Below are 13,707 nucleotides of genomic sequence, written 5' to 3' on the forward strand. Positions count from 1 at the left end.
CTTCATCATAGTTTGCTGTTAGATGCACTAAAGTTTCCAACTTCTTCTCTATCCTCGCACGTGTGTTTGATAATTTCTGTATTTCTGAGAATATCTTTTGCAGACTTAAAACTTCTTTCTGCTGTTGAAATTGTGCCATTATCTCCAGATAACAAACACTGCTGCTCTAGCTTAGAAGGTTTTAACAAGATTAAGCATAGATTCACAATAACATTTTATTTTCACCTTTCTCTGGTTGAAGATATACTTCAAAGGGACCTCTGTATGCTTTTCTTCTTATCACTCTCTACAAACAAGCAGTGAGACCTTGAAGTGCCAGGCCAGGATAATCAGTGAGAAAAGTAAAAGTGTTTCATTTCCAATACACAAACCTCCAGCCTGCGAGTAGCAGTGTTATTATTGCAATGTCGTAATTTTCTTTGTTTCTTTTTTGTATTTCAAGTTTAAAAAAAAGTCAGATTCTTGAATGAATTAGAAGAACACCACAGTAATGAAAGAGGAGAATTTTAGTCCATAGATTACAAAGAACAGTAAAAGAAAAAAAAAATAGAAGAAAACTTAATCCATTCGTTTTAAAGGGCTTGCATAAATTCCATCAGTGAAGATAGCATTTAAAAAATAAGATAACCCACTGTCCAAAACCATTCCAAATTTAATTTTGCCACTTATTTCTTCTGTTCTCCAATTTAAATTAATTTTAAGTTTTTATAGGCAGTCTCTTTTAAAACGGTAAAAATTCCTCACCAGCTGGAAACACTTTCTCTTTCCGTATCCTTCCATTTTGGAGCCGCCCTGACTTCATCAGTCTAATGGCTGGATTTTTTGTTGCCGGCTTGAAGAACTTCTCTTGGATCAATCAGGGACTTTGCGATGTCCCTGAGAACAGCAAGACGATGTCCCTGAGATCAGCAAGACGTATTCTTCCTGTTCACTGTCTCTGTGGGACGGTTTAGGTCCATTTGCACCACCCATGGCAAAAGTATCGACTGCGATCTCAGAGCATTGATATCGCACGTCGTCTCATCGCAACATTGGCTCTTCCTCTCCCAATGATTCAATTTAAATGACACTTATAGGGGATTTGGTGAAGATGAATAATGCTCATATTAACTATGTGCTTAAAGGTGACCCACATGCCTTGTATACAGATACATTGCAGTATGTGTAGGAGGCTGGGCAACAGATCTGGGTTATGAAGTAGCATGGGTGATTTTTTTTAATTAAAAACTACAGAATTATGGTTACCATAAGGTTGTAAAGATTTTTTAGTTTCAGGTTTTCAATCCATTTTTACAGTCATGAGAATGGTACAGTAGTGCCACACTGTTCGTTAATAATAAACATTTAAAATCAATACAACAAGCATACGTAATAGAAGTAAGGATGATTGGGGAATTAGAAATTAAGTCTGATAAAGGCAGGCAAAAGGAAATAAGAATTGCAAAGAAAAGATTCTGGTAGAGTTTTTCAAATAGCTAAGACTGTCACACAGAAAGTCAAGACCTGCACCTGGGATATGGAACAATGGATTTAAGGTTTGGGAAGGCAGAAATACAGCTGAATATTAGAAACAAACTTCATAAGAATATGAGCAGTTTGAAAATAGATCCAGTTACGAAGGGAGGTAGTGGCCATCACTCTGCTAGATGTATTTAAGTGCAAACTAGACAGTCATCTGTTGGAGAGCCCTTAATTGTATAAATGGTCATTTCTAATGCCACGGATCAAAGTAATGTAAGTTTTGCTCACCACTTTACCGTGGCACTTAATGATACCGATGATAAATTCAAATTTTTAAAAATTGTTTACCGTATTTTTTGGAGTATAAGATGCACCTTTTTCCTTCAAAAAAGGCTGAAAATCTGGGTGCGTCTTATACATGAAGACAGCATTTTTTGCCTCCTGAAACTCCGCCCCCTTCAGCAAAATGGCCCTGCATGGCTTTTAGAAGGCTTTCAGAGAGCTTCTGGGGGCTGGGGAGGGCGGAAATGAGCGAAAAACAGGGTCAGTGCAGTTACGGGAACACTGAAATTACAATGTAAATTACAAGGTATTTTGAAGCCAGCCTGCCCCCTGCCCTCCATTATCATAGCTTTTTCTTACCAAAAGCAAGCACCAATGGCCTATGTAGTTCAATCCCAGCCATCCTATAAGAGATTCTTTGTCCCTAAATAAATCCGTGTGCCTGAGTTCGCTTCACTGACACAGGCTGCTATTTGTGTGCAGAAATATTAACAATTGGGCAATACAATTCAATTACCCCATTATCTTCTGGTTAGAAGCAGGGCGCCCTTTTGTTTCCCAACTGAACAAATGCTTTGGTCAAAATTCTGAACAAAGAAAACACTCTTTTTGAAGACCTACACATCCTTATACATGTCTAGTTCCCTTGGAAACTTAAGATTCATAGGTTTTCTTCTCACAGTTGTGAATACGCAATCTGTGGGTGAAAATGCGAGTCAAGCACTGACTTTAGAAGTGATGTCACTGCCCCTCAGGACTCTTTAGAATTCTGGTTTAGCTTGAGAAGGAGCCAGTCACTGCTGGTATCCGTGTATTGACAACACGAAGAGATTATAAAGGGAACATATTTTATTGTTTGTTCTTTAAAAAATGTACCAAGTATTACAAGTATACACACATCTCTTATCAAGAGCTATAAAAAAATAGTTCATTAGCCAATACATTTCATTTTGTGTGTCATAAATGCTTCTTAAATGCCTGGATTGTACTATGTAATTTGTGGGCATTCAAGATTCATGTGAAGGTATTATTTTAATGCCATTATTCTAATGCATATTATTTCTCCTGTACAATTATTTGGAAAACATCCAGGAATATTTCATGAAGTTTGAATGTAACTTTAAGAGATGATTTAAGTGCAATGGAATTAGTAGCTACTGCATATGGTTATGGATATGACTCATTGTCTTTCTGTGTTACTTCTTAGGTATCGCACATCGAGATCTAAAACCTGAGAATATACTCTGTGAATCTCCCAATAAGGTGCGCCTATGCTTTACAATTCTACCTGTTTACTTTTCATTAGGTTTATTTCCTCAGTGATTTGATTTGCATGTGTTTTTCCTTCTTCCTCCATTTCAGGTATCACCTGTAAAAATTTGTGACTTTGATCTTGGAAGTGGGGTGAAACTCAACAGTGCATGTACTCCAATCTCTACTCCTGAACTGACTACTCCGGTACGTAGGCTCCTGTATTTTGGAAAGGTGGGCTATGATGTGAGAACAGAAAGCAACAATTCACTATGTTGTGCTGTAAAGTTGCTTAGATGCACAATCTAGCTGCCTTTTACTTGAATTGCAAAAAGTGAAATATCCAGCAAGCTGCATTTTCCAGACAATATCTTGCTATTTTTTTGTTTGGGATTATAGATGATAATATAGATTACAGAGTAAATTTCAAGTTTGCAAATAACTCTAATAATAAACGAAGTTGCATTTCTCAAGTTTGAAAATTATAAGAAAATAGCTGCCAATAAGATTATGGAAATCTTGACATTAGTCCTAATGTAAAGGATCATTGGGCTAATCAGGCTTTTGAACGCATGCACTGAAATAAGCCCTCCCCTGAAAATAAGCCCTCCCTGAAAATATTGCAACACAGCAGCAATCATGAGGTGACAACGCTGCCAGGTTCCTGCACCTCAAAAATAAGACCTCCCCGAAAATAAGGCCAAGTGCTAGATCTGATACATGATTTGATGATAGGCAGATTGAAGCGGAAACAAATGTGGCCTAAGCTGGATAAGCATTCAGTTTTACATACTTCAATGTCAGGAAAACATTGTTCCACAAGATTCCTTGAATGGATGCAAAGTTTGCCAGAAAAAGGAATTGCTTTGGGCAATTCCATCCAGTAAGGGGCAGTATAAGAAAATTAGTGGAATCGCACCAGGAAGCAGGAAACCTAAAGATTGCTGAAATTGGTAGTATGCAAAAGCAGAATTACATATATATCAAGTCCCTGGGAGTGTACACAAGAGAGTGCAAATAAATAAGAAAAATTATAAACGGACTGATTTATTTTCTTAGATCATGTTTATTCTTTTGTAGCCAACAAGACTTGCATGTTTAACGCTGTATAATAGGACTGATTGAACAGTCCTTTTGCAATGTATTTCAGATATTTTTTAGCATTGAAACTACTCATGTGATTATTGATGGTTAACCTAACAGCCCTCATATTCACATGCCAAATTCCAAAATTATGGCTTGTCCATAATTTTAAATAAATAAAACCATTATCCAGGCTAGGTAATCAAATTGCTAGAGAATTAAGAAGAGAGAACATGAAGTGTTATTTTCAAAAACAACATATATCACATAATCAAATATATTGGGCACCTCAATCTCAACAATCTCAATAATTGCACATTGGAAGGATTCAGATTTTGCTTTTACTAGTTTTCTTTCTTGTCATTGTTTAGTTCAGTGTTTTTCAACCTCAGCAACTTTAAGATGTGTGGACTTCAACTTCTGGGATCTTCAAAGCCATTGAGGTTGAAAAACACTGGGAGCAATATGCTGACTCTGTCAACTGCTTAGAGAGGGCTGTAAAGCACTGTGAAGTGGCATATAAATCTAAGTGCTGTTGATATCAGATCAGAGGTGGCATTCAACCGGTTCTCTCCGGTTTGGCTGAACCAGTAGAGGTGGCTGCGGGAGGCTCCGCCTGCCCCGACGTAATGCACGAGCACTGCACTCGCTCACATTTGCGAACCGGTAGGGAAGGTAAGTGAATCCCACCGCTGTATCAGATGGTTGCAACACATGGTATGGAATCCTGGGTATAAGTTCCCTGGAACATGGTTTACTGTATATGTTTCTCCAAAACTCCTTCTAACTTATGACCAAGCATTCAAAGTTCAAGAGATATTAAAATTTGGAAATGATGAGTGAATATGAAACGGTACTGGAATAAGTCACTTCATATTGGACAAGATGTTTCAAAGAGAGTTGCAAGAATGTTAAACTATATATTTAAAAGAGTTTTTATGTATTGCCTGACCCAACGCATCCCAGAACCTGACTTGGGAGGTTTGGGATGATAAATGGGTATAGTTGCATTTAATTAAAATCTGCAAGGTTAAGTTGTATCTCCAAGTCAACTGTTACTACGCAAAAAGCATTATAAAATACAAAAAGGAATTTTAAAAGCATATATTCAAGTACTCTATACCGAGACATCTACAAATTAACATTCTCAATTTCATTTATGCTTCCTCATAATCCTTGCTGTTGCCCAGCACCTGTGCTATAGTTTATTGCCAGGGTTGTGGGAGGCAGACCAGCAATTTTATGCTTATTTCCATAAAGTGTGAAATGCTGCCCTCACTTAAAAAAAAGGCTTTAAAAATGTTCAGTTTGTATTGTGCTACAAAATATGAATTACATTTACACTACAGCGTGCTTGGGTCTGGGAATCTCTTATCTATCAGGGTTAGACTGAATGAGTTGCGTAGACTAAATTTCCAGAGAGATAACGGCTTTGTATGAATGAGAAATAATAATCCCGGTAATAATCCCAGTAACCCAGATAATAATCCCAGTAATTTGTATAGAACAGATTAGATCAGGGGTGTCCAATTTTAGAATCTATATATGCTGGCTAGGGAATTCTGGGGATTAGAAGTCCACAGATCTTAAAATTGGCAAGATTGGATATCCCTGCCTTAGATCGTCCTCTCACCTCGTCTTCCTCCATTCTTCTGAACTTCTTCAGCATCTGCCAGTATGCTGCTACTAAACTGATACTGATTTAAAATTAACAGCAGCAGAATTTCCTGCATGGGGTTTAATACTCTCCCAGCTTTATGGGGAAAAAATAGTCACTCCAAACAGCTATGAGCTGTTACTACTCATATAATTTGTAATACAGGTAGTCCTAAACTTATAATCACAATTGAGCACAAAATTTATGTTGCTAAGTTGAACATTAAGTGAGTTTTGCCCCCTTTTACGACCTTTCTTGCCATAGTTGTTAAGTGAATCACTGCAGTCGTTAAATTAGTAAAATATTGTTAAGTGAATCTGGCTTCCCCATTGACTTGGCGCAAAAACTGATCACATGAACCCAGGACGCTGCAACCATCATAAATACGAACCAGATGCCAAGCATCTGAATTTTGATCATGTGACCATGGGGATGCTGCAAGAGTCGTAAATATGAAAAACTGTCATAAGTCACTTTTTGTAATGCTGTGAACGGTCAGTATATGACCTTAACCATGGGTACTGCATGCAGGGTTTTGGGTGGATCTGCCTTTCCAAAAAGAGTTATGTGTTAACGGCACAGGTAGCCTCCCTTAATGACTACAATTGGAACTAGCAGATCCATTGCAAAGCCCTGTCGTCATTAAGCAGAAAATTGTATGATCACATTGGGCTTATGGAATCACTTCCTCTCCAGCCATGAAATGAGTCACTGTGGTCGTTAAGCGAGATATCATGTGACCACCAAGTGCTGCATTACTTCCAGGTTTCCCACTAACTCTTCTTGTTAGTAGTGAAACATGTGAATGGTAGTCCCATGACCACAGGATGCTGTGAGAGCAGTCAACGCAAGGGGGGTGGTTACAAAGCTGTTTTACTTGACACTGTTTGAATGGTCACTAAATGATGCAGTCGTTAAGCAAGGACTACCTGCGTTGTGAATGCTTCCTTTTCTGCAACTGTCTGATATGAGTTCTGTCTCTTGCTAGTGTGGGTCTGCAGAGTACATGGCACCAGAGGTGGTGGAAGTCTTCACAGAAGAAGCCACGTTCTATGACAAGCGATGCGACCTGTGGAGCCTAGGTGTGATTTTGTATATCATGCTAAGTGGCTATCCTCCATTTGTGGGTAATTGTGGTACAGACTGTGGCTGGGACAGGGGAGAAGTCTGCAAAGTTTGTCAGGTAATCAGTATATTTTGGACATGTAATAATGTAGCACAGAGGTGAGGAGCCATGATCCCTTTATGACTTAAGGACTTCAACTCCCAGAATTCCTGGCTCGGGAATTCTGGGAGTTGAAGTCCACAGGTCATAAAAGGGCCATCGTCCCCTACCCCTGATGTAGCAGGTTTAATTGAGCTTCTTTAAAACTATTCAGATATCCTCTGAGACATCTATGGACTTGAAGAATGAAGGCAATTAAGGCCATTTTCAAAACGGTTTCAGTTTGAATGTATAACTTCATAATGAATGTGAAGGTTTTATATTCAGATCATGTTCTCTAGTCTTGTGTCCTTAAGAATTGTACTAAAAGTATATTTCCCATGATTCCCAGTTTGTCCTCTGTTGCATGTAGAGGGGGAACAATATTTTTTAAAAAACTGTAACCCATTTAAAAATATTTGCAAATATAGTTAAAAATATATTCGGAGAAACAGTGAAATGCAGTTTTCCTTAAAAGCTAAGGAATTTAAATGCAAAGATATGGCAAAAATATTTCCAAAGTTTCATCTACATAGTGGAAGGCAGTGGTGGGGAGCCCTAAAGAGATTTTAAATAAGTTACATTATTTTGTGGATCAGAAAAAAAATGAAATTGTAATTCTGAACACTCAGCCTTTGAAAAAAACCCAATATACTTCTTTTCCCCATAGAGTAAGCTTTTTGAGAGTATCCAGGAAGGCAAGTATGAGTTCCCTGACAAGGATTGGTCTGGCATCTCCAGTCAAGCCAAAGATCTCATCTCAAAGCTCCTGGTCCGTAATGCCAAACTGAGGCTTGGTGCTGCCCAGGTTCTAGAACATCCCTGGGTACAAGGTGTAAGTGGTGCCTTCTATTTCTATATGTCATTGGTGCATGTGAACCAAATCTTACAAAAGAACATAATTTGGAAAACTGCTGTCACATTTATGGTGGGGAAAAAAGACCTTGGCTAAAAATGTGAACACAATGATGCTGTCTTAAACCACATGAATCCAGATCCCTAATGGCTTGTGATGGTATAAACAATCTCCCAGTTCAGAGTTACTTAACCTGTCTTATTCTAGTGAAGTAAAACAGTGGGTATGTAATTGGTTTCCTATATCTACAAATATTCTTTATTACTGAGAACTTAAAAGCTTTCCTTTGAGAGTAGCAAAGGGTTGTTTGCTGTAATCAAATCCGAATTTTTTTACTACCGGCTCTGTGGGCGTGGCAGGGGAAGGATACTGCAAAATCTCCATTCCTACCCCACTCCAGGGGAAGGATACTGCAAAATCCCCATTTCTCTCCCCACTCCTGGTGGAAGGATATTGCAAAATCTCCATTCCCACCTCACTCTGGGGCCAGCCATAGGTGATATTTGCTGGTTCTCCGAACTACTCAAAATTTCCCCTGCCGGTTCTTCAGAACCTGTCAAAACCTGCTGAATTTCATCCCTGGTTGTTTGGCACTAGAACAGTGGTGGGCAACCTTTTTTTTCAACTGAGCCAAATCTCGCCAAAACCACGATTGAAATTTATTTTGAGAGCCACATTTTTAAAACCGAAAATACATAGGATGGTACACTGTTTTTAGTTTCAATAAACTCTGGCATTTGAAGCACGCAAGTCTTAAAGCTGTCAAGTTACAAGATCCTTGCATCCCTAACCCTTTAGGAAAAAAACCCCAAGGGGTCTTCAAACCTGACAGCTTGAAGACTTGTGGACTTCAACTCCCAGAATTCTGAGAATTGAAGTCCACCAAGGGCATCAATCATATTAGCCCAGGGATCTGCAAAATTGGCTCTTAAGACTGGTGGACTTCAACTCCCAGAATTCTGAGAGTTGAAGTCCACCAAGGGCATCAATCATATTAGCCCAGGGATCTGCAAAATTGGCTCTTAAGACTGGTGGACTTCAACTCCCAGAATTCTGAGAATTGAAGTCCACCTGGGCGGGCCTTGCTCCCCCATTGGTGGAGCCCCAAGAAGCGAGGAGGGAGAAAAAGAGACGGAGGCCCCCCCCCCGCCCCCTCCCAGCAAAAATCTTATCAGGGAGCCGGCGGGCAGTAGCAAATTAGCCGATCACGCCACGTGGGCAGTAGCAAATTAACCGATCACGCAGCGTGATCGGCTAATTTGCTACTGCCCGCCCGGCTCCCCGGTTAGATTTTTGCTGGGAAGGGGCGGGGGGAAGCTCCTTAGCCTCCGTTTCTTTTTCTGCCTCCTCGCTTCTCGTTCCCGCCCAACTTCAGGATCCTCCCTAATCATTGTGGGTCGAAAAGAAAAAAGGGAAAGGAAGAGCCGCATTAAAATGTGCAAAGAGCCGCGCGTGGCTCGCGAGCCGCAGCTTGCCGACCACTGCACTAGAAGAACCAATTTCTGTTAATATAAATATATTGTACTTTAATGAACATTTCTTTGGACATTGTAATTGCTAATATCTAGTTAGCCAACATAACATCTTGCTGTTAAAATGTGACTTATTCAGAAAAGTGTTCAAAGTAAATGAACTGTGAAGTATTGAGTATCCTTTGATTAGTAAAGATTTTCTTTGGGGTTGTTTCGCTTACACCGCAACTTTTTTGTGGCTTTCAGCACGCTTCTGAAAAAGGATTACCTACACCCCAGGTTCTTCAAAGGTAAGCTTTTCTGTAAGTTTGTCACAATGAATTGAAAAAGTGATTAGAACTGTTTCCAATCTTAGCATCATTAAGATGTGTGGACTTCAACTCCCAGAATTCCCCATCCTGCCACACCGCTTGGGGAATTCTGAGAGTCAAAATCCACAAGTCTTAAAGTTACAAAGGTTGAGAAACACTGCGATGGATCCATTTTCTCAGCCAAGTTGAGAAACACTGGCTTAGAAGATAGATCCATTGCAATCAGAGGAATTTTGAGAGAAAGCGGCGGGTTGTATTAATTGGTAAAACGTTCCCAGAAAACATTGTTTCTTGGGTCTGAAGAGCCATTAATTGTTCCCATCACTTCTTGTTTGGAGATGAATCACAAAATTAACTTGGTTATAAGGAAGATAATGAAGAGACAACTTGTGCTTTTTTGATGGGCTTCACAATTAGATTGTTAGTTCCTTTGGTATAAACTAATTTTCTTTTCTCAATTCTCCTGCAGGAACAGCAGCACAAAAGACTTGACTCTTTTTGCCGCTGAAGCTATTGCTCTGAACCGCCAACTCTCCCAGCATGAAAATCAACTCAATGAAGAACAGGAAAGCCTCACACAGGCCATATGCTCCATGAAGCTTTCTCCTCCCTCTAAATCCTGCCTGGCCAAACGTAGAGCCATGGCCCAGGCTAAGAAATCCAGTGACTTCCAACCAGCTCCACAGGCAGCTCTTTAATGTACATTTTATGTTTCTTAATTCAAGGGTAGCTTTGGTTATAACTGGTAAGGTACTCATCACCGATCAGTATATTACTACCCTCTTTACAACAAAGAAACTTTAGAACAAAAGTTGGAGGAGAATGACGTAAAGGACAGCTTCTTTGGAATTTTTTTTAAACAAATACATGTTTTGAATTCTGTGAAGTTCTTAGATGAAATTGCTGCTCTGTTGCAATATAACAAACCACTTAGGCAATATTTGCACACTCCCGTCCAAAACCAGAGGATACATCTCTGATGCCAAGCTTTGTGACTAATAGAACTCCGAATTTAAAGGGTATTGAGGGAGCTTTCAGTACTTTTATCGCTCCAAGTCCCTACTTGCAAGTCACAAACAATTGTAATGAGTTTTGTTTAGAGAAACTTCATTATTCTGCTTTTTTTAAAGCTTTCTTTGTCTGTTAATAGTCTATCGTAAGAATGAAGGTTATTTAATCTGGAGTTTCTTTTTTTCCTTCCTTCCATCCATTAGAAAAGGTATAGTATATGAAAATGCAGTGATAATATGAGGCGTTTTTTTTTTAAAGAAACTACAAAAAAAAAAGTGGTGACAGATCTCTGAGCCAAAAAGCTAGTAAAACATGATCTCCTTCCTTGCACTTTGGCAGAGAAGGAAGCACGAGCCTCCATTTCACTATCTCTTTAAAGTAAGGAATGAGCTCATTTAAAAAATACCTCCTTGATTTGTTCCCATCCTGTAAGCATGGAACCAAGAGGGGGGTTTGGTGCCAGTCCATCATCCTTGGTCTTTTGAGTCATCATTTGAACCATTATTCCGCATCTGCTATTGGAGACCATCGCAATTAAGATAATTACCTCCTGTTCAACTTGAAAATAGAGCAAGTGGCTGACACATGCACTCATATGCAGCCTTTTCTTTTTCTGGTCACCTTGAATACTTGAGGAAAAGCACTTAATTGATAACTGTGGAATATTTAAATATGTGCCATTTTGATCAATTTTCCTATCTCTGTAGCAAGCAGCTAGATCCATATAGAGCTGGATAAATCGGCATGGACTTAGAGTGGTTCTTGCTGTTGAGGCATATATTCTATAGTTTATCTTATCTAAGGACAATAAAAGTGAAAGGGGAGAAAGGGATTTTTTATAGCCAGATTTTTCCATTATCGTTTGCAAATAATTGCTCATGCGATAATGTTAGGCCTCTCTTACACATTTAGAAAGAGAGAGAAATGCACACACGTATACATATATGCATCAATTAAGCAGTCTTACATCTTGAACCTTGGATGACCTAGTTCAGTGTAATGTTGGATGGCAAGACAACTTAGGGCTACAAAGTCAGGTTTTTATTTTATATTAAATACAGTGTACAATTATGGTTAAGTTTAAGTGATCACCCAGGGTTACAATAGTCATTTTAAACTTACATTTAGGAATTGAACATCTTACAAATCCTTGGAAAGCTATTCATTTCATGGAAATTCATTAAAAAAATAAAAGTTGGAAATTTAGTCCAGTGCGTTACATAAAACAGGAATTATCTAATATTTGAAGATCAGTATTAATGCCTACGGGAGTAGGAAGATAAATCCAACAACTTTAGAAGGATACTAAGGTTTTCCAAAATTTGCCAAAACTTCATATTCTGCCTTTAAATATAATTTCTATGTTTTATAAACTTTTAAATTAGTAGTGATGATAAAAACATGTAGAATGGGTGCTGCACTTAAAAGTTTTTATATATTGTACATTTAATAATGTTGGTTTTTAAGTTACTGTTAAATTACTGTTACATTTATAAATGTACTCCATGGTTAACTGTGAAAGCATTGGATAAACTCAGGAAACTCAGGAAATATCTCCATATGACATCATTGCAGTGTAATGAAAATTAAATTTGTCTAATTTATGAAGTAGTTTGCTACCTTATTGATCTGTACAGTAAAAGAAGCACCCCCTTTCACAATTTGGAATTCAAAGGGTGTGTTATATTATGGACACTAACCTTTGCTTTTACAGCACTTTGCATCATGTCTCAGAAAAGCTGTCAACAATTCTGGCCAATGATTTATGCCAGAGTTGTTGCTAATATTAAGATCAAAAAGCCTTTGTAAGTGTGTGAGGCTGTGTGTTGCGTGTGTGTGAGAGAGAGAATGAGAAAGACTCAGCTAAGGGTTTTTTGGGATAGTGCTAATTCTATATTTATTGTATGGCACATTCACATCACATTTAGATAAAAACACAAGATAATTCAAAATACAGAATGTAAAATCTAAAATATTATAAATGAATGTCTAGACTACAGATATAATTTTTAATTCTATATCAAAGCATGCATTTTGGAAAAGAAACGCAAATAAAACTAAAGTGACATGTAGTTAGGTTTATCTAATAGCTTTCGTTGTCTCTCAAGAGGCTTTCAAAACCATTAAGCTTACTTGGGTTTCTTCTTAGGTTGTGACAATTGCATACACTGCAGTGTTCCTACCCTGATTTAGATATTATAGAATAATTTAAATGATATAGAGTTGTAAAGATTGTAAAAAAATATGTAGTCCAACCCTCTGTGGATCCTAGCCAGTGGTTTTCAGAGTTGGCAGTTTTATGATGTGTTAGACTTCCACTCCCAGAAATCCCAACTAGAAACTCAAGTTTGCATCTACCCTAAATCTAATTCCTTGAAACTAACCTTATGAAGCAATAAAGAATAAGTCTATTACTCCTTCATCAGACCTTCAAATACTTAACTGACCATTGTCATATCTCAGATCTCTTGTATATTAAACACATTTAGAATCTTGAATTATTCTTGATGCTGTTTAATTTCTAGATCCTTCAATATTTTGCTAGTCTCAAAATTTGCTCCAGTTTGTGGAACTGGTAGCGAGAACTACATACAGTTTTTGAAGTGGTGTCTAAAGGATAGAGCACATTAGAACAGTTCTTCCGTGAATTGGATTTTAAGTTTTTGTAAGTATTTAACAAATTGTTATGCCTTTTTTAGCAAGTGCATCAAGTTATTGATGCAAGTTTAACTTCTAATCAATTAGAACAGCCATATCCTTTTCAAAACTCAGTTCTCCTTCCTATACTTGCCTTCCATTTTTCCTATTCAGATTCAGAACTTTACATTTTTCCTGATTAAATCTTTTCAAAAAGCTAAAGACAGTGATAAGTCACAGTGGCAAACAGTGAAAACACGATGCCCCCCTAGCATTTATAACACTTGAAGAAAACATGGTTCACTTTTAAAATACATGTAGATCTTGTTACAATACAATAGTAGAGTTGGAAGGGACCTTGGAGGTCTTCTAGTCCAACCCCCTGCCTAGGCAGGAAACCCTATACTGTTTCAGACAAATAGCTATCCAACATCTTAAAGACTTCCAGTGTTGGGGCATTCACAACTTCTGGAGGCAAGCTG

The 13,707-nt window shown here is 38.2% G+C and overlaps 1 protein-coding gene across 2 annotated transcripts in view; it reads left to right on the plus strand.

Moving 5' to 3' along the window:
• Positions 1-12,188, plus strand: part of MKNK1 (MAPK interacting serine/threonine kinase 1) — a 34,126-nt gene extending 21,938 nt beyond the window's left edge. For both annotated transcript variants that reach the window (XM_081946510.1, XM_081946509.1), the window contains exons 8-13: positions 2,951-3,006; positions 3,106-3,201; positions 6,723-6,917; positions 7,609-7,773; positions 9,513-9,556; positions 10,047-12,188. In XM_081946510.1, the coding sequence (XP_081802636.1) occupies positions 2,951-3,006; positions 3,106-3,201; positions 6,723-6,917; positions 7,609-7,773; positions 9,513-9,556; positions 10,047-10,275 (785 nt within the window). In that variant the 3' untranslated portion in view covers positions 10,276-12,188. The remainder of the gene's footprint in view (positions 1-2,950; positions 3,007-3,105; positions 3,202-6,722; positions 6,918-7,608; positions 7,774-9,512; positions 9,557-10,046) is intronic.
• The last annotated feature ends 1,519 nt before the right edge of the window (positions 12,189-13,707 follow it).

This window comes from Natrix helvetica (genome assembly GCF_964273705.1).
Source record: "Natrix helvetica genome assembly, chromosome: 3".
Lineage (NCBI taxonomy): Eukaryota > Metazoa > Chordata > Lepidosauria > Squamata > Natricidae > Natrix > Natrix helvetica.